General features: G+C 55.6%; 2 protein-coding genes across 22 annotated transcripts in view; one reads left to right on the top strand and one right to left on the bottom strand.

Annotated features, from left to right (window-relative positions):
* Nucleotides 1-2,151, top strand: part of SFI1 (SFI1 centrin binding protein) — a 102,616-nt gene extending 100,465 nt beyond the window's left edge. For 13 of the 14 annotated variants that reach the window (XM_059140917.1, XM_059140916.1, XM_059140925.1 and 10 more), the window contains 3 exons: nucleotides 1,175-1,509; nucleotides 1,748-1,859; nucleotides 1,942-2,151. In XM_059140917.1, the coding sequence (XP_058996900.1) occupies nucleotides 1,175-1,509; nucleotides 1,748-1,859; nucleotides 1,942-2,046 (552 nt within the window). In that variant the 3' untranslated portion in view covers nucleotides 2,047-2,151. The remainder of the gene's footprint in view (nucleotides 1-1,174; nucleotides 1,510-1,747; nucleotides 1,860-1,941) is intronic. The other variant, XM_059140923.1, reaches the window with a different exon arrangement.
* Nucleotides 2,097-20,236, bottom strand: part of PISD (phosphatidylserine decarboxylase) — a 44,657-nt gene continuing 26,517 nt past the window's right edge. Inside the window, exons 1-9 of one of the 8 annotated variants that reach the window (XM_059140944.1) lie at nucleotides 12,757-12,990; nucleotides 11,165-11,245; nucleotides 8,272-8,496; nucleotides 6,586-6,751; nucleotides 5,030-5,266; nucleotides 4,700-4,838; nucleotides 4,374-4,520; nucleotides 3,973-4,133; nucleotides 2,097-3,392 (exon numbers count right to left, since the gene is read on the bottom strand). In XM_059140944.1, coding sequence (XP_058996927.1) covers nucleotides 3,168-3,392; nucleotides 3,973-4,133; nucleotides 4,374-4,520; nucleotides 4,700-4,838; nucleotides 5,030-5,266; nucleotides 6,586-6,751; nucleotides 8,272-8,324 — 1,128 coding nt within the window. In that variant the 5' untranslated portion in view covers nucleotides 8,325-8,496; nucleotides 11,165-11,245; nucleotides 12,757-12,990 and the 3' untranslated portion in view covers nucleotides 2,097-3,167. Of the gene's footprint in view, nucleotides 3,393-3,972; nucleotides 4,134-4,373; nucleotides 4,521-4,699; nucleotides 4,839-5,029; nucleotides 5,267-6,585; nucleotides 6,752-8,271; nucleotides 8,830-11,164; nucleotides 11,246-12,756; nucleotides 12,991-20,236 lie in introns of those variants that run through there. The other 7 variants (XM_059140943.1, XM_059140948.1, XM_059140947.1 and 4 more) reach the window with 7 other exon arrangements.

Below are 20,236 nucleotides of genomic sequence, written 5' to 3'. Positions count from 1 at the left end.
TTCCAGAGCACTACCGGCTCAGGGAGATGGAGAGGGGCCACTCATGCCTTAACCAAGTAGAGGTGCCCCTGCCCTAGGAACACAGTAGGGAAAGGCTGCTGGGCCCCTGCTTGTGAAGCTCATGTCGCAGAGGTGGGGACCAAAGAAGAGCCCTGGACATGGATGAAGACACTGCAGATTACGAGGGTCCTGCAGGCCCAGGGGAAATACTTGGATGCTCAGTAGAAAGTGATGGGGGCTGGTTGGCAGCCGTGATCCCATGGGCCAGCACAGGGTGCCAGGAGCCAGGATTAAGTGGTGACTGTGGCTGTGGGCAGAGCCCATTGTGGGAGGCAGGCTAGGCAGGACCTGCTCCGATGGGTTTGATAAGGGTGAGGAAGGAATCCAGGATGACTTTTGGACTTCTGGCTTGAATAACTTCAGGAATAATTAGTTCCTTACTGAAAGAGAGAAAATGGGGCGGAGTGGGGGGCGGGGTAGAGGCCTGCTTGGGATAAAGCCTGAACAGTCTGTCGTGAACCTGTTAAATTTGAGATAAAGCAACAAGATTCTGAGTGTGGCCCTTGGGAAGGTGGTGAGGGCTGGGGAGCAAAACTGAGAGTCTGCAATGTAGTTGTTGAAGGTAAACCCCTGGGAACCAAAGAGGTCACCTTGGAGAAGGTGGCGGCTCCCTGGGGCATATGACAGCCAGATAGAGGAGTCTGGGCAGGGACAGCAAGGGGGTGCGAGAAGGCACAAGTGCTCAGTAATAGAGGAGACAGTGGCAGAGTTGGGGTCCCCCAAGAGTTGGTGCCCAGAGAGCTGGTCGAAGGTCACCAATAGAGGAAAGGAGGGTTGGGGATGTGTGGTCTGACCAGGACAATTGCCCTGGACCACTTTTCCTCACTGAACTGCAGGGGCACAGCTCAGAATGAGATGGGGGTCAAACAGCTGCTCAGGATGGGCTGAACCAGGCCCTAGGGTAGGGGTGGGACTGGACTGCACAGGTGTGGGGTGTTCCTTGCGCTGCTTGTGCAACTTCCTCAGGTCTGAAGAAAGGGGCAGGGCCAGGCCCGGCCTGGGTGAGCTGGTCAAGTCCAAGACCTCACCCCCCCAGACCCCTGCAGTGGGTGACCTGGTGCGTCTCCCCCAGTCTTCCTCCCTGCTTCTGTGTTCATCTGTTCTCCCTTTACAGGTGTCTGCACAACCCACCACCCCTGGGCTGACACACCAGGCCTCACCATCCCCAGCCAGCGTCCCTCACTCCCGCCTCCTGCTTCCTGGGGACTTCACAGGCACGGGGCCTGGGGCTGGCTCCACAGCCAAGTGGGTGCACCTGAAGCCTGACAGCATTGTAAATGCTCAGGTCACTCCCAGTACCTGGGATCCCTCCACTCAGCCCTGGCCTAGCCGCAAGGGTGGTCCAGATCCAGCTTGTTCTGTCACCAAGAGCCACATGGACCTGGAGGCTGAGCTTCAGAGTATCCAGAAGCAACTGCAGGATTACCAGACCATGAAGCAGAACCTCTCGTAAGACCCAGAACCGCCCCCCTCCCCGGCTGTTTCCCCAGATCTGGCTGTGAGGGTCCTTGGGCCCACCCAAGGTGCTTGCACAGCTGGGTGGGGGAGGGTGGGGGGGGCTGGCAAGGGAACTGCACCGCCCTCCTCGAGCCTCCCCACCCCCAGAAGTAGCAGATAGGCTGCTTCCCTACCTGGAGGCAAAGCCAAGGGCCTGGACAGGCTGGCAGCATGTGTCTCCCTCCGGCAGGTCCTGCCAGCGACAAGCAAAAAGCCTGCGCCGGTGGCTGGAGCTGAGCCAGGAGGAGCCCAGGCCTGAGGACCAGGAAGCAGAGCGGCAGGTGCAGGAAGAACTACAGGAGGTGAGGCCCCAGGCAGCCCTGGCACAGTTTCCCCCTCCCCTCCCCTGGTCCCCCACACAGCCTCCCCGCCCCCTCTCCCCAGGTGGAGCGGCAGATCCAGCAGCTGGCCTCTGAGCTCCAAGCCCAACGCCAACCCATCCGTGCCTGCATCGCCCGGGTCCAGGCCCTGCGGCGGGCTCTGTGCTAGTCATTGCCCCAGGGAGGCCTCAGCCCACCTCCAGGAACAGAACGCAAAGCTGCAATGAGTTTTTTTATTTCAAAAGGTTGCAATTAAATGAATTACTGTTCAGAAGTCTCCCACTTTTCATACAAAAATACTGTGCTACTGATACAGTTGAAAGAGTTCAAATGGCTTCTCCTGCAGGAGAAATTCACAGCGTCCCCGGGAAACCTGAACCCTGCCCCCCCCCCACGTCAGTGGCTCCCTAAGGACTATGTACCTGTTACCTGGGGACAGGTGTTATAGGCACTAACACCCCCCCTCCCCCCGCCAATACACCAAGGCTCTTCTGCTGCCAACACAAGCTCCTGAATCAATAGCAGCAACTTACCATGTTTCTGTGGGTCTGGATATGGGGGGGCGTCCCCCCCACACCAGGCCACCACTACCTGCCTGTCCATTCACTCTGGACCCATTTGGGGGGGTGGGGGTTCAACAACTGGTCTTGCCTACTAGAACGATGTCTCGCCAGCTCTGGAAGGTCACTCACTGGGGCGTGTAGAGCGCCACCCCCCTCGATCCCCCTCAGAAGATGCTGGCGGAGTCAAAGATGATGTGTTCACAGCCACAAATGCAAGGAGAAAGCTCTTCCCAAACAAGTGGGGGGTGAATTGGGAACAGAAAGCGGTTGTGTTAAAGGCCACATGGCGCTGCTCTGGGGGCAGCACAGCCTGGTCAGTGCAGGGGCGGCAGGGGGGAGGCTGAAAAGCAATGATGAGAGCAGCAAGAACAGAAAGAACCACCCGTCTTACAACAGAAATCAAGACCAACGGAACACCCAGCCAGGAGACGCAGGGTCTCCAGTTTATACAATAGGTTAAAAAGAGTCTCCAAAAGGTAATCTGAGATCATCTTGACCTGCATGTTCTCTTTAGATGGGAAGAGGAACAATATAGGTCCAGGGCCAATAAGGGCTCTGACCTCACCCACGCCTCAGGACGGTAGGAACTAGTCACCCAGGTCCCGCGTGGTCGGGCCCCATAGCCCGGAGACTGTCCCCTCCCTATACAGCCATGGAGGCTCACCAAAAAGACTTTCCCATTTCTGTTGAGAAAGCTCCTTCAGCAGCCGACGTCAGGAAGAAGGCTCTAGAGGGAGCCCAGAGCCTCTCCGAACCGGATCTTCTGTCCCGCTTTCAGCTTAAAGTTGAAGTCCTTGGGGGCCTCAAAGATGAGCACAATGGTGGAGCCCAGGTTGAACTCGCCCAGGTGCTCGCCCTTGCGCATAGGGATGCCCTCCTTGTTGGTGTGTGTCACGAAGCTGAAGTCATTGTAGGAGCCCTTGCTGTAGCGTGGGCTGTTCGTGTGCAGGTCCTGCAGGAGGCCCGGGGTAGAGCATGTGGAGTCTGCTCCTGGACCCAGAACACCTCTGTGCTGCCTGTCCCTAACCCAGCCTGGAAAGGGAGCTGGGCACAGCGATTTGGCCCATAAGCCTAACCAGAGAGTCACCAGTAGAAGCTGTGAACTGGGACCCGAGGGGGACCCAGGGGATTCAGACCCCACCCTTCTCTAGCACCCAGAACAGGCAAGGGGCAGCCCTGCCCCCCACTTCTCAGGGGAGGATGGCCACTAGCCACCCCCCTCGGACACTGGCTTCTGATCAGCATGCTCCACTCTGAGCTCCATATTCCCCTTGGGTTCCCAGCAAAAGCAAAATACAGACTGGGAGGTGAACCCCCTCCCTGTCCAGCCATTTCCAGATAAGCAATGATAGCATATAGGGGTGGGAGCTGGTAGAGCAGGGCCAAGCCTCTACTGGGGGCAGCTGTTCTACAGAGCCGGGCCTGGCCAGGGACACGCTCTTCTAGAACTTAGTCTTAACGGATCTGGCTCCATGGGAGAAGGGGTGGGGGAGACACCAAGTGGCCCAGAACTTGGGCCTGACTCTGCTTACCCTGTCAAAGTAGATGCGTATAGAGCCCACGTTGGTAGCCCCCACAGCCGTCAGCGAGAAGAAGCCGTGTTTCCAGTCCCCAGTGAGGACCACCCGCTCGTTGTGGCAGAAGAGCTCTTTGATCCAGCGGGCCATACCAGGGTTCACAGACATCAGGGAGCCTGTGGGAGCAGAGACACTGCCATTCCCCACCCAGCAAGAAGACCAGCCTCCCAAAGCCCCCTGTCCACCTATATCCTTCCAAATGCAAAGTGGGCTAGACCCCAGACTGCCCCCTGCTGCCCTCATGCTGCCAGACTAAAGCAGTCACCTCACAGCCTCAGCACTCCCAAGTGTGGAGCCTTGGTCCCTTGACACCAAAAAGCTTAGGACACCAAAAAAATTGTAAGGCTCTGGCCAACCTGGGAAATGGCGCCGGTGGGAAACGGTCCAGTCAGTGGGGGAGTGGAAGCAGTGGTAGTCCCCGGGGGCCAGGTAGATGACACAGTGGTAGAGCTCATTCCCTTCTCTAGTGACCAGCTGGTTCCTGAAGGAGCCGCAGGGGGGCGCTGCAGGAGGCAGACATGAGGGCCAGCTGTCAGACAAGCACCTGAGCCTGTGCAGTCTGGACATGGGCTTCAGGGAGGCCCCAAAGCTCCACAAAGCGATTTGTAGCCCTTCCCTCCCTGATGACCAGCCCAGCCACGCTGCCACAGGGTCTCAAGGCTGCCACCCGGCAACAACCCACCTGGTGGAAAGGACAGATCATCTGTGGAAGTACGTGGGCCCAGGAACGACTCCAGCGAGTAGGTGACCCCCTTCACCTGCTCCACCTCGCAGTTCTTCACCTGCCCGAAGTTCAGGATCTTCCCATCTGAGGGGCTGATCTGGAAGGGCCAAGAGAGGCTTGCTACCAGGGAAGCAGGGGGACTTGGGGCAGGGTCTCCACCTCCCTGGGGGCCCCAGCCTGGGAGGAGTACCCATGTGCCACCTGTGGGGACTGCTGGGACTGGTTGCCAAAGGCAAGGGCAAGAGTCCCATTTCCGGGGGAGGGATGGAGGACAGGGCCAGGCCTCACCACGCTGTGCAAGCCACAGACAGGCCGGGCCTGCGGCTTCAGCTTGCGCCGGAAGAACTCGCTAAGGTTGCGGTAGTGGTGCAGGTCCTCCACGGCGGCCTCCTTCATGTTCACCCCAAAGGTCCAGATGTACAGGCTATAGACAGGCCGGCGCAGCCAGTGCGGCAGCTCCACCTGGTTGAGGCGGCCCCAGGCCCGCGACAGCAGGCGCGTGGGCACCGACTTGTACAGGGCCACCTGTGGGCCACAGGCAGGCAGATGAGCAGATGGCCCCGCGTGCCCCTCAATCAGCCACCCACCACCCCCGGAGACGTGGGCACCCTGCCACGGCTTTGTGATGTGGTTGTTGCCCACTAGGAACCAGACTGAGCTTCCCAAACACTCCCACAAACTGAGTACTGGCCAAGACTGACACAGTGACTTAAACCCAGTGGTTTCAGTCACTTAATACACCAATAGCAACTGCCCCCATCCCCAAGAACAGACTGGCCTCTTTAGGAAAGGGAGGGGGTGAACAGCTCTGCTACCTGCACCAAGAGGCTGTGGCAGAAAGGGGCAGGAGCCCCCGGGGGCATGGGAAGGTCTACAGCCCAAAGCACTCGTTCTAATCTGAAGAGAAGGCAGAGGAACCCCCCCCCCCCCAGAGCAGGTGCTCTGGACCACGGTCACCAGGGGCGGGCTGCTAGGGCTCTGTGAGGGCACCGGGGGCTGCTTCCTGGAGGCAGAGGGGACTGGGCCCGGCCTCCCCCAGCACCCCCGCTATCTGCTGGCACCCCCAGCCAAACCCTCGGGCCAGGCGACCTGGAAGAGGATGCCTTTCAAGCCTCAGGTGCGGCCGCCACAGCAGAACCCGCCTCTAACTGGCAGCTGCTGCTTGTCAGCCCAACCCAGACACCAAGTCCCTAGGGTGTAAAGGCAATTTCATTCCAACTTTAAACACCTCTACAGTGTACTGAGTGAGTAGTGGCCCAAACTCTTCCCAGCTGACGCTCGTGAGAGTCCAAGGTTCCCTGCCTGGGGTCAGCCTGCCCAGAGAGCCCAGGGCAAGGGAGCCAGGCAGCCAGACAGCCCTCAAGGGTGCGGCGGCCAGGTCGCTCAGTCACCCAGCACTGCCTGGGGCTCCCAAGTCCATCCACACCCTAAGGGGCCCAAATAGGCATTAGTCCTCCTCAATCACCCTCTGGCACCCAGGAATTAATTTGCATTTCTCTCAAAATCACCTCTAAGCTCTCCTCTGCCCAAACACAGGAAATCTCCCAAACACAGGAAACCATTTTCTGAATTCCCAGTATAGGTTTCTTCCAGAAGCAGAGCCCCCAAATGGCACAGTGCAGGCAAGAAAAGGCAGTGCAGAGCAGGCCATCAGGGCCACCAGCCTGCTTGGACTTCCCAACCAACTTGCCTGTCAAAATGACCATCCCCAAGGGCTCAGCACCCACACCATCAGCTCTAATCTGACAAATGTCTCCTGCGTTTCTGTGGGCCAGGTCCCAACCTTAGGCCTACCCCTGGAGGGTAGGGAGGGGGAGCTGGGCCAGCAGCCTGTGCACACTTACCCTGCTCACGGGCCTCCATCCCACCCGGCTGAGCGGTCTGAGGGCACCGAAGGGCAGGAGGTAGTAGAGGACCGTCAGGGGCCAGGAGCGCAGTTTCAGGGCAGGTCTGGACATACAGCTCAGCTGTCCCAGCCTCCGCCTCAGAGCCAGCTGGGGGAAGTGCAACCTAGAGAGCAGATGTCCATGCATGGCCAGGTCAGCTGGCAGGGTCTGGGAGGCCCCACCCCGCCCTCAGCAAGCCTGCCTTGAGGTTCCTCAACCCAACCCCAGGCTGAGGTGGGGGCTCATCTGCCTTTGCTCGGCAGACTCCCATCCCAGTCTCACCCCAGCCTACCAGTTAAGGGGGACTAGGAATCGGGGGCAGCACAGGGAAGACGGGGTGCACAGCCTGCATGCCAGCCCCCCACTCCTGGGGCCAGCTGTGGCCACAGGGCCCCCAGGGGGAGACAGTTGGAGTCAGAGACCCAGCGGTGCAGCAGCACACAGCAGCGGGGCGCGACTGCAACCGCTGCACGGTAGCATCTTGGAGAATCTCTTCCTGGCGCTAGGCCTCATTTCCTCATCTGATAAATGAAGGGATTGGGCCTGACAAGATCCCAAAGGAAAAGCCTAGGAACATGCACCTGCACACACAGCATACCCTGAACAGCTAAAGCTCCATCCACCTGCCTGGTCTTTCTACATCAGATCAGGTTCTCCAAAGGAGACGCAGAGGCTGGTGGGGGGAACCCCCTACCAGCTCTCAGAACACCTCCCAGGTCTGCTGGGGCCACACACCTGAGCCAGCCCCCTCCTTTCGGCAAAGGTCCCCACCAGCCAAATTCAGTGCATCCTGCACGGGCTCAGCCTCGTGGGGATCTTAGAGGTGGGGTGGGCATTTCCACCAGAACCCTGGCTTCCTGAGACACAGCAGACCCAAGTCCCCTGGTCTCATGCCTAAGCACGCTCCTGAGATCCAGTGCAGCCACCAGGCAACCACATTCCCATCCACTCTGGGAAGGTTCCCAGGCCTCAGTTTCCTCATCTGCGCAAAGACTGCATTCAACTGGATAATCTAAGGCTCCCATCTGCGCCTTTGTGCTCTCAGAGAAGCGTGTCCTGTGCCCCTAGTTGCTGAACAAAAGCAAGGAACAAAGAGGCATCTCAGCTGATACTAAAAAGAAAAAATGGGAGCACCAAGCTGATGGCTGGGATGGCCATGGAAGACGCTTCTTCCCACAGCTCGCCAGGCTCCCTGTGTTCCTCTTCTCCCAGCCGACCCCACCGCACCCCACCGTATTTTCAAAAGGTCTTTTAAGGGGGTGGGGACCAAGCAAAGCTGAATAAATCCCTGCTGTCCCCAGGGCTTCCCCCACCCGCCCTGATCACTGCAGAAGCCCAAGGACCAATCCCAGAAGAGCAGCCCCTCTCCCGGAGCTGGGGGGTGGGGGGACAACCGGGGTGGGGGGCCTGGGAGCAGCAATCAGGGTGCAGCAGACACAAGGCCACCAGCCCACTCCGCCTCCCCAGGTACCTGAAGCGGGCTCTCCGACTCAGGCCCCCCGGGCCGGGCCCCTCCAGCCTCGGGGGCTGATCCCCTGGCCCCCGGCTGCCACCTCCACCACGGGGCCGCTGGACATGAACTCTGACCTTCCGGAGGTTGTGGCGGGGCACAGAGGGGTTAGGACGGGGCCGGCAGCATCTCACCATTTCGCTGCTGCTCGGAGCTCAGGTCCTCGCCGTGCCTCTGACTGACACATGGTGGGCGGCGCCAGGCACACTCGCCTTTGTTTCTCCTCCTTCCTCCCTTCCCCCCAGCCAGGAGCTTCTGTGCTGTCACCACTCCTCTGGCTGGCCGCCTGGTGGCTGGTGGGCCTCTTCCCAGCTTGGTTGGGTCCCGCTGGCTCACGGGGCGCAAGTTAGAGGTCGGGGCTATTGCAAAGACAGGCACTGGTCACACCAGCTCAGGAAGCGGCAGAGGCCTACCGCCTGGGACACAAGCCCCTGCCTTCCGCCCACTCTGTCCCTAGGCTTGGCCACCTGCCTGCTCCAGTGAGCTGATGGCAGGGAAGGGACCAGACGCTTATGAGCCCAAGAAGTACAAGTGGGAATCTGAGAGCCCTGTGCTCCAGGCGGGCGCCCAGCGTCGGCCTGTCTGCAGCTTGGGCAGCCCCTCCCTCCCCAGGACCTGACCCATTTTCCATTCAGGTGACGAAGTAACATCTGAGGAATGAGAGAGCAGGAAGGCAGGAGAGACACAGAGGGTGAAACGATGGACATCTGACCTGCTACAGCTCTCTCTTTGCTGCCCCCCAGGCCTCAGAGCCTCCCATCCCTGATACCAACCCCCACAAGCCCTCCTCAGCAGATGAGCACACACATGACCTGACCTGAAGGAAAACCAACCAGCACTGAAGCTCCCCCCACAATCTTTGCTTTGGACAGCACTTTGACTCTGCCTGGCGATCTGGGAGGACACGCCCAGCCTCCACAAGGCCCTCACAGATAACAGGGAAGGAGAACAAACATTCCACAGTTGTTGCTGTCTAAACCCAAGGGGAGTCAAGGCCCCACCCAGCCTGGCCTCCAATCCCAATGGCAGGCTACAGGGGACGGTGCCCGCCACCATCGTTAGATGCAGAGATGCGGGCCCCAAGAGAAGCTCACAAGGCGGAGAACTGACCTGGCCGTGGATGCAGTCCCAGGCCAGTGCTGACCACCCCCCACCCCCGCCACAGCCAACGGACTCACAGAGCAAGAGGCCCTACTTAGACATGACTCCACCCACACTAGTGAAATGTCTGATGCCCCAGCAAAGCCACCTCAGCCAGAGGTGAAAAGGCTAGGCCCTGGAGGTTAGCGTTGAATCCCTGGAGCGCAGTGTGCAGAGGGAGACTGCACTGGGTCAAGAGACTGACAGAGGTCCAAAAGCAAAGCATGGATTTCCAGCCCCCACCAAGGAAGTGGCAAAGCCTGGGCAACCCCAGGCCCAGACCCCTCCAACAGAGATCATCTTCCCAGGCCACTTGCCTGGGTGGGCAGAACAGCTCACTGAGGGTGAGCCAGGTGGGATGGTGCCCACCACCCAGTCTCACCAAAAAGCGGACTTAGACATAAACCTCCTCCGCCCCAAGGGCCAGGCCCAGGCCCAGGGACCCATGGACACCCCTGTGTCTATGCCCCACCAAGGCTCAGCCTCCTAACTTTCCCATCCATAACAGTCAGATCACCTCAACTATACTACCCACATACTGAGCACACACCCCCCGCCCCTCCATGACCCACCAGGCCATGGGGGTCCCACATTAGTCCCTGTCAGCTCCCCAGGAAAACAGGCCCCAAGGGGGGTCAGGCAGGTTGGGTTGGGCACAGTGCTTGGCTTCCCAGTACTCTTTCCCCCACTCTAGAAAACTTGGAATGAATGCACACCTGGGATTCACAGTGAGGCCTTGTGGGAGAGGAGAGGAGCCCCCATCTCCTCTTACCCATTTTCCTCACCATCCTATCACACCAGGCAGCAGCCACTGCAGCATGCGGCTAGAAAGGCACCTGCCAGGACCCAAACACAAACCTACCTTGGCCCCAAACCTCCAGTCCTCAAAGCAGATTCCTGTCTGTGCCTCTCCCATTTCATTCACCCCAGAGCCTCTGGCCTAGGGACTTGGCTAGAACACACAGCCCGTCACGGCAGTGCAGGCCCAAGTTGTTGCTATCCTAGAGACTCTAGAAACTGCCCCGAAGGTCCGGCAGAATGTCTTCTGCCCTCCATCCTGTCTCCATCACCACTCTACTTACTCTCTGGAAATGGGACAGGGACCAGACTGTCAGGCTTCTTCCAAATCACCATGCATGGGCCAGAAAAGTTCCCCAGAAAACAGACATGAATTCACCTGTCCCCCAGGGAACAGGCCTGGCACCCTCTGTTCAGTTCAAAGCTGCAGGATGGAGGGAAGGGGCTCCCTAAAGGTCATTCCTTCCTTCCTGATTTCCAAAGGCTAAGCGCCACTTCCTAGGCCAACAGTGCTCCTGCCCTCCCCGTTTCAGTGCCCGACTTCCCCCCACACCTGCAATGACCTTGGAGCCCAAGCCAGAACTCTGTTGCTCTCCCGCTTGCTCTCTGGCTCCCTGGAGTGGGACGAGGGGCTCAGGCCCAGATGAGGAATCTGCCAGAGGCATACCCTGAGACCAGGAAGTACAGACAACCTCCCTCACTCCCTAGTCTCAAGAACACTCTGTGGAGAAGAGTTGTGAGCTGTGACCAGTAAGAGTTTAAAGTTATCATAAGGCCTAAGGGCTGGCGACAATGAGCAGGAGAGCTCAGAGGCTTTGGTAGGGTATGGGGACAACTCAATTACTGCAACCCTGGCAGTCCAGCTGGCCCTGAGCTGGGAGAGGCCTTGCAAGTCACAGGTGCTCTGAGGCTATCAGTTTCTTCATCTGGAAAATGGGAAGGGTCAATCCTCCTGCTCACCGCCTACAGGCTCAGATCATAGCAGCGACCCTGGTCCAGAACTCTGCTCTGTTCAGAAACACCACGCCTCACTTCCACCCAAGACCTTGGTGCAGCCTCATCCCCTGGACCTGAATCCCAGCCTCTCACCTCTATTTCCAAACTCACACTCTGGAGGAAGGAGGTTCACTCCCACTGACGAGATGAAGGCACAGGGTAGAGGTGGCAGTTCTGAAAGAGCCCAAACCACAGTAACAGTGGCTGCCCCTCTGAGGATAAGCAACAGCCAGGACGCCTGGGTGGCTCAGTTGGTTAAGCAGCTGCCTTCGGCTCAGGTCATGATCCCAGCGTCCTGGGATCGAGTCCCACATCGGGCTCCTTGCTCCGCAGGGAGCCTGCTTCTCCCTCTGACTCTGCCTTCCACTCTGTCTGCCTGTGCTCGCTCTCACTCACTCTCTCTGACAAATAAATAAATAAAATCTTTAAAAAAAAAAAAAAAAAAAAAAAAAAGGATAAGCAACAGCCCAACAGGACCAGGTTGAGGGGAGGGGTCACTTTTGTCTGGATGTCCCATTCTGGGGGTTCAACTCAAGCAATGTTCAATGTCCCCATCTACCCCTCACAGCCTGTGATGAAGGCAACACTACCCCCTCAGTGGAATGGAACATTCCAACTGAAGTCGGATGGACAGACCCAGGCCAGTTACCCTTGCTAGAGGTGTGGGGGCAGGGGATTGCGGGAGGCAGGGGACTGCCTGGTTCCCTTGGACTTTGGTGGATTCAGGTTTGAGTTTTGGCAAGTCCAGGAAGGCAGGGACAGAGTCGGGACTGTTTGCCCCCAACAAGTACTCCCTGAGCACCAAAGGCCTTGCAGCTAGGCACAGGTCCTGCCAGAGACACTGAGAAATTTGCTCTTGCTCCCTGAGTGGAACTCTCACTGGGTGCCAGGGTCACTCCTCCTGAAGTCTCAGCAGATAGCGAGCCTCAGAGGCCTCAAGTCCTAGATCTACCTGCCTGCCTTTCTGAGCCCACTTTCACCCCAGAAGGCAGGTCAGGGTGGCTTTCCTCCTGCAGCTCACCTGAAGCACACACAGGCAGCTGTGTCCAGGGGGGCCACCAACCCTTCCTCCCTGTGTTCCAGGGCTAGAAGCAGACAAAACTTCAAGAACTGGGAAAAGGGAAAATGGATTTCTTGCCAGGTGAAACAGGCGAGCCATCTTGGGGAAGCTTTGGGCAAGAGAAGAGGAAGCAAAGAAAAGGACCCAGAGATGCTTCTTTAAAGCCAGAGGCCAGGGAAGGGGAAGGGAGGGGAGGTACTCCCCACAGCGTGGGGCTTCCTTAAATCTCCCAAATGAAAGGAACCCTGACGCGGGGATGGGGCTCTGCGAAGGGCAGCATGTCATCCCCTCTCCGCCCCTTGGGTGAGGAACTGAGAACACCTCCGGTCCCACCCAGGAATAGGGCCGCACTGAGGAAATCACCCAGAGCTCCCCGCGCGGAAGGGGACACAGAGCCCCAGCCCAGCGTTTCCCCTTTCGGCTGGAGGACCAGGAGATGCTACCAGACGCGGCGGAAATGAGCTCATCCTGCGCGGCCCGTGACCCACCATGTGGGGCAGGAGAAACCCCCAACGGGATGGAGACTGTGGGGTGGGCTCTCCGGCCCAGGGTCCCGCAGTTCCATGGGGCGCCGGGCACCCATGACGCCCGCTCCAGGGAGCCCACTGCTCTCTGGCTCACTCACCCGCAGGTGGTCCCGTCCGGCGGGACTTCAGGGACCGACTCTCAGGGAGGTGCCGCTCGGGAGGAAGCCTCCGCAGGCGGGGACTCGGGTCCAGCCACTGAGGCCGCCGGGGGCGGGGACAGAGGGCGGACATTGGACAACGGCAGACAGACGGCTCCTTCCTCCCGGAGGGCGGCGCAGCCACCCCGCCCAGGGCCCCTTTAAGGGGAGGGGCTGCGGCCCAGGGACCAACCCCGCCGGTCACGGGATTTCCCAGGCAACACCTCCTGGGCCGGGCTGAGGGCCTTCCTCCCTGCCCACCCCCATCTGGGTAGTCTCAGGCCTCCACGTGCGGCTTATCTCACCCAGGGCCAGCTTTCCAAGACTGAGAATGCCACCCCCAGCCACCTTTTCTGGCCCTTGAAGCACACACACAAGGCATCTAAGTCTGGCTCTTTCTCACACCCCATCCTGAAGGTACAAGCTGCCCCTACCCCCACCCCTGCCCCCTCTTCTCCACTATCATACAAAACTCCTGCCACACAAAATCTGGCAAAGACCATGGAACCAGACCCAGGAAGCAACGTCCCCTCTGGCCTCGGGCTGTTTAGAACCTGTGCTGCTGGCGGGGACAGAGGGGGATGGGGGGAGAGATTCCTACAGTTGCCTTTCTACCCCACTAGAGAGCAGGGCCCAGCCTGGGGAGGTCAGCACCCTATCCCCATGACCACCAAGCACTTGCTCCACAAGGGATGGAGAGAAGGAACCAGCTTAACATTTTCTAGGCAAGACAGTGTCTGACGGGAACACCAAAGAAAGGGTATGGCAATCGGAAGCCAGATTAGCATCTGGTAGGTCAGCACCCCCTTCAATGGTCAGACTGCCTCTGAAGGCTCAATCTTGCCACTCTAGGGTACTGATCAAAGGTACATCCCCCTAGGGGCGCCTGGGTGGCTCAGTGGGTTAAAGCCTCTGCCTTCGGCTCAGGTCATGATCCCAGCGTCCTGGGATCGAGCCCCGAATCGGGCTCTCTGCTCTGAGGGGAGCCTGCTTCCTCCTCTCTTTCTGCCTGCCTCTCTGCCTACTTGTGATCTCTGTCTGTCAAATAAATAAAATCTTAAAAAAAAAAAAAAAAAAAAGGTACATCCCCCTAGGGGTGCCTGAGTGGCTCAGTGGGTTAAAGCCTCTGCCTCCGGCTCAGGTCACGATCCCAGGGTCCTGGGATCAAGCCCGCATTGGGCTCTCTGCTCGGCAAGGAACCTGCTTCCTCCTCTCTCTCTGCCTGCTTCTCTGCCTACTTGTGATCTCTGTCTGTCAAATAAATAAATAAATAAATCTTTACAAAAATTGAAAAATAAAAAGGTACATCCCTAGCTTCTTATGACCACGGAGAATCTGGTTTCTTTCTTTGTTTTTGTTTTTTTTTAAGATTTTTCATTTTTATTTATTTATTTGACAGACAGAGATCACAAGCAGGCAGAGAAGCAGGCAGAGAGAGAGGAGGAAGCAGCCCCTCCGCCGAGCAGAGAACCCTACTCAGGGCTCCATCCCAGGACCCTGGGACCACGACCAGAGGCGAAGACAGAGGCCTCAACCCACTGAGCCACCCAGGTGCCCTCAGAGGATTTTGTTTCTAAAGCAACATTTGGAACAGGAAAAAAGAGCCTTCTGGCTTGTAAAGAGATGGGCAGCTGGGCCCAGGCAGCCTGGAAAAGGACATGGTGCTGGGCAGACAAAGACCTACACACACTGTCCTCCTCATCTGGCTCTATCCCAGCAAATGCTCTGTGAAAAGCTACAGGCCTGGAATGCTGCAGTGGGGAGGCCAGAAGACAGTTAGGGTCCCTCCTCATGGACTTCCATAACATTGGATACCACAATGCAGAGCAGGAACAGGCCAGCAGGGATGCCCTATGTCTAGTTCCAGCACCCTGGGGTTCAGGTTCCAGCACAAGGCTGGTGAATACCCAACATGGGCTGTACCTGGCAGCTCCCAGTCTGGGCCCACAGCTTTCTCTGAGACTCAGTGAGACTTAAGAGACTCCATTCTCACCCCAGAACTCTAAGCAAACACACCATGGAGCCTGGATAAAAAGCAGTTAAAGCACAAGAGGATAACACAGAATCCTGGCAACACTAAATTCCAGAACCAGAAAGATCCTGGAGGACCATTCTGACTTCCCCAAAGCTGCCACTACTTCCAGACCAGGTCTAGTCCAAGTTACACTCGGGGGAGGAAAACAAAAGCCCGGGTTCTCATTTGCTGAGCAGCCTTTGGAGCACCAATGCTCTCCCTGTAAAATGAGGAACACTGCTACTCTATGTCTACCAGAGCTCCTTTATAACCATTCTAGGCCTCTTGGGCAGACTGGTATTTAGAACTCATAAACCAGCCCACAGGTCTGTCCTGAGATCAGCCTTCTAGCATGACTTCCACCTCACACGTTTCAGTAAGGAAATGCCTTCTAGATTCCAGACAATAGTTAATAATGATTTCTGGGAAAAACAAAAACCCTTTGGTAAGTTTACATTCCCACCCCGAACGAGGTCCCTTCCAACCACCCTGCTGGGACTCCCCTGTGTGAGAGTGCCACCTAGTGCCACTTCAAGGCTCTGCAGGCCTTAGGCCATTTGGCCATGAGCACCTGAGGACAGGCGTCCCGGGTGAGTCAAGCCACTGGAGCTCCCTACAGACTGAACTTCATGCACTGCTGTGCCAGGGGAAGAGTAATGGTGGGGCGAGGGTGCCAGGTGTTCTTGCTAATTCTCATTTCCTGGGAGCCAGGAGAGGCCTCCTGAGGAAGACCACTAATGGCTGGTGTCTCACATCTGGCACAGAAGTCATGAGCAAGTAAGCGCCCTCACAAAAGTCTGGCCAAGGAGCCAGGACAAGCATGAGATGCCCTAGGAGATCTCTTCATCTGAAAGCTTCTCCCAGCCCTGCCAAACTCCCCCCTCAAACGTGAAAATGTTTCTTAGCAGTCCCACCAGCAGCTCCTGGAAGAGGGGGCCCAGAAGACCGGTGGTCTGCAGCATGATCAAGGAAACAAAGTGATTTGTGGAAGAACAGCCTAGCAGAAAGCTCCACACAGGGCCCTGAAGATGTCTGAGTCAGCCACCCTGGACTCCTTCCAGTTCCAAAGCTCAGCTTTGTCTTGTTCCTCATCTTCTTCAGGCAGAGTCCTGGGCTCTTCCACACACTGGCTGCTCAAAGCTTCAGGAGCCAGGCAGTTCCCAAATGGTGAATGGTACAGGCACAGAGCTGTCCCAGAGGTGGGGGAGGCAGGAAGAGGCAAAGGCTGGAAGGGGGTGGGGGGCTGGAGCTGGCAACACTCTGTCACAGCCCGAGCGACCTGGGGGAGAGGCTGCCACAGCCCCTCCCAGGTAGGGGCCCTGAAGGTACTGATACACCCTCCTGCCCTTGAATGAGCCCAAGATTCTCTGAGGACAGAGCTGGGCTGTAAACTGTACTTGAGTGGGCAAGGGGGATCTACTTCCCTGCCAACTTGACTGTTTGCCCACTTCAACATCCACATTTCCTCAACACCTATTAGGCAAGAAGTATAACAGTCTAGGCATACCTCAGAGATGGTTTGGTTCCAGGCTACTGCAACAAAACAAGAAGCACAATAAAGCAAGTCAAATGAGCTTTTTATTTCCCAGTGTATATAAAAGCTGTTTATGCTATACTATATATTAGTATATTAAATATGCAATCGTATTATATTTAAAAAAGCAATGTACACAGGGTGCCCGGATGGCTCAGCTGTCTAAACGTCTGCTTTGGGCTCAGGTCATGATCTGGGGGTCCTGGGATCAAGCCCCACATTGGGCTCCCTGCTCAGTGGGGAGTCTGCTTCTCCCTCTCCCTCTGCCTCTATCCCCGTCCCCAGCTCGTGCTCTCGCTCTCTCAAATTAATAAAATCTTTTTTTTTAAAGCAATGTATTTAATTTAGAAATACTGCTAAAAAATGTTAGCTATCATGTGTGCTTTCAGCAAGTTGTAGTCACTGATCATAGATCACCATAACAAATATAATAATAAAAATGTCTGAAATACTGCGAGAATTACCAAACTATGACACCAGGACACAAACTTAGCAAATGCTGTTGGAAAAATGGTACTGACAGACTTCCTGGACATAGGGTTGCCACCAACCTTCTATTTGTAAAATGAACGCAATTATCTCTGGAGCACAATAAAGCAAAACGCAATAAAATAGGAGTGCCCAGACGGACTGACTCTACTCCCTGCCAGCATGGGACAAGGTATTTACATATACATCCTTCTCATTTAACAACCTCATGAGGAACTTAATAGCAGCCTGTTTACAGAAGATAAGAATAAAGCTATAGTGACTACATAAAGTTGTAAAAAGTGCAGATTGTGCTCAATTACTGTCCAGGGTCACAGATACCACAGCAAAGCCAATGGGGCTCCGGGCGGGTGGGCAGGAGCAAGGACACAGGGCAATTGTGTGGGCACAGGCTGCTCGGTCCTCATTCCTTTTCACAAACTGGAATGCTGTACCATACATTTTTTAAGGTTCTGAACTAAGGCTGGAAATCAGAAAGTAGTGCTAACACAGGAAGTGAGCGTGGATGCGGCTCCAGCTGCTCCTGACTGCAGCCTATTGTCTACGTTGCTGGTCCCTGTACACCTCAACCTTGCCACAAGCCGCCATGGCCAGGCCAGAACTGAACAACAAAACCAAGTTGTTGTTATGCTCAGATACGAACTGAAGTATTTATTTTTTTTATTTTTTTTTTAAAGATTTTATTTATTTATTTGACAGACAGAGATCACAAGTAGGCAGAGAGGCAGGCAGAGAGAGAGAGAGAGAGGGAAGCAGGCTCCCTGCGGAGCAGAGAGCCCGATGCGGGGCTCGATCCCAGGACCCTGAGATCATGACCCGAGCCAAAGGCAGCAGCCCAACCCACTGAGCCACCCAGGCGCCCCACGAACTGAAGTATTTAGAGTTGAAGTTTCACAATGACTGTAATGTGCTTTCAAATGGTTCAGAGAAAAATAAAATATATGTGTGTGTATGTGTATATATATATATTTAGAGAGAGAGAGATAAAGCAGATATGATAAAACATTAACTGTTCCATCAAGAGGTATGTATGTGGGTATAAGTCTATTCTCTCAACTTTTTTACTCTGTTCAAAAATGTTCACATTTTGGGGCGCCTGAGTGGCTCAGTGGGTTAAGCCGCTGCCTTCAGCTCAGGTCATGATCTCAGGGTCCTGGGATCGAGTCCCGCATCGGGCACTCTGCTGAGCAGAGAGCCTGCTTCCTCCTCTCTCTCTCTCTGCCTGCCTCTCTGCCTACTTGTGATCTCTCTCTGTCAAATAAATAAATAAAATCTTTAAAAAAAAAAAAAATGTTCACATTTTGGAGTTGGAACAGTTTGCTTTAAACCACAGAAAATTCTGGGAAGCCTGGGTGGCTCAGTTTGTTAAGTAGCTGCCTTCGGCTCAGGTTGTGATCCCAGGGTCCTGGGATCGAGTCCCACATCTGTCTCCTGGCTCAGCAGAGAGCTTGCTTCTCCCTCCCACTTTGCCTGCTCCTCTTCCTGCTTGTACTCTCCTTCTTCGTTAAGTGAATAAATAAAACCTTAAAAAAAATTCTTTAAAAAAGGGGGGGAGGGGCGCCTGGGTGGCTCAGTGGGTTAAAGCCTCTGCCTTTGGCTCAAGGCATGATCCCAGGGTCCTGGAATCGAGCCCCACATCGGGCTCTCTGCTCAGCAGAGAGCCTGCTTCCTCCTCTCTCTCTGCCTGCCTCTCTGCCTACTTGTGATCTCTGTCTGTCAAATAAATAAATAAAATCTTTTTAAAAATAAATAAATAAACCACAGAAAATTCTCTAAATTCTGTTACTGGGGAGAAAAACCCAAGACCACATTCCACCTGCAGAGTTGCTCCTGCTCTTCAGTGAGGCAGGACAGCCAGGCCTGCCCTCAGCACCCACTGCTGCCACTTCATATGGAGGGCCTCAGGACCCACCCACTTATTTGCTGTCCACACAGCCCGGGTATATTCACACCGGCAAAGCTGGGCTCCAGGCTGGAGACAGCCCTTCACACCTGATAGGATATGTCAGGTGCCAATCACATAGGCCCAGCCCTCTCTGTGGAGTCACATCAGAGGTCGGCAGGAAGAGGGACAGGAGGACTACTTCCTTCCTAAAGAACCCACCATGTCCACCAGGCCAGTTTTCCCACCACACGGATTTCTGTCCTCAGGTCCAGTGGTCAAGGAAGAAAGGACAGCCTGGAAACGCTGGAGACTGAGAGGAGTCTGTCACTGGATGTCATCCTGCATGGAGCTCAAATCACCGAGGTGTTCACAGGAAACCCTGGAGTCAGCAGGCTGCAGAGCTATGTGCACGACCAACTTCCACCCCTTCCTGTTAAGAAGTGCCCATGAAGGTTTTGGTTCCCTATTGACAACAAGGACAAATGGACAACGAGGACACAAAAACAGAGTATCTGGAATCACAAATGCCACGCAAACTCAGAACATGTGACAGCTCCAGGCACACCTGGTTGCTTTCTATCCCCTGTGCTGTTCACTCAAAGCCAGCTCTCTGCAGAGACCCATGTCAACCCCTCTCCTTTCTAAGGCCAAACACCAAGGCCTAGGCAGCCTAACTGAAGAGGCACTTTGACCACAAACCCAGAGCTGTTCCATCATCGTGGATTTCTGAAAAGAAACTCCTGGAAGCAGCCATACTACTAGCACCCTGACTGCCTTGGCTCCTGCTCTAAGGGCAGGGCGTCTTCATGGCTTGACAAGGCTGGGAGCCCTGTTTTTGGAGGAGCATGGATTCCTTGCTCCATCCCATTCAGTGTAAATGTAAAAATTACAAATACTCTGAGCCAGTATAAACAGAACAAACGTGAAAAATGCTGAAGTCGACTCACATTTAAAGAAAAGCTTAAGTTACAACTTGAATTAACATACCAGAGTCTAGCTGCTCCCTATTTTCCCCACAGCTCTATGTGAAGAGCTATTCCACCCCTCCATCTGCTCAAGCCAAAACTCCTGAATCCCTTCCCACCTACCTGCATCCGAATCCTTCATCACATCCTGTCCACTCTCTCCTCAAAACACACCCGGAATCAAGCCCTTCCCCACCTCAAGCTCCCACTCTGACCCAAGTACCCCCCGTTTGCACTTTCTCTCTCTCCCTCTAAAATAAAATGAAATAAAATAAAATAGGAGATAGATGTCCACAAGGGTGCTATGACCATCCAATGGGAAAAGGACAGTCTTTCCAACTAATGGTTCAGGGAAAACTGATAACCACATTCAAAAGAATAAAGTTAGACACTTAACCTTACACCATTAAAAAAGAAACCCTTAACTAGGGGCCACTGGGTGGCTCAGTTGGTTAAGCATTTGCCTTCGGCTCAGGTCATGATCCCGGGGTCCTGGGATCGAGCCCCATAAATGTATCAAAAACCTAAACATAAGACCTAAAACTTTTTAAATA

The sequence above is a fragment of the Mustela lutreola genome, chromosome 11 (genome assembly GCF_030435805.1).
Source record: "Mustela lutreola isolate mMusLut2 chromosome 11, mMusLut2.pri, whole genome shotgun sequence".
Lineage (NCBI taxonomy): Eukaryota > Metazoa > Chordata > Mammalia > Carnivora > Mustelidae > Mustela > Mustela lutreola.
This window is presented reverse-complemented; position numbering and strand designations above follow the sequence as displayed.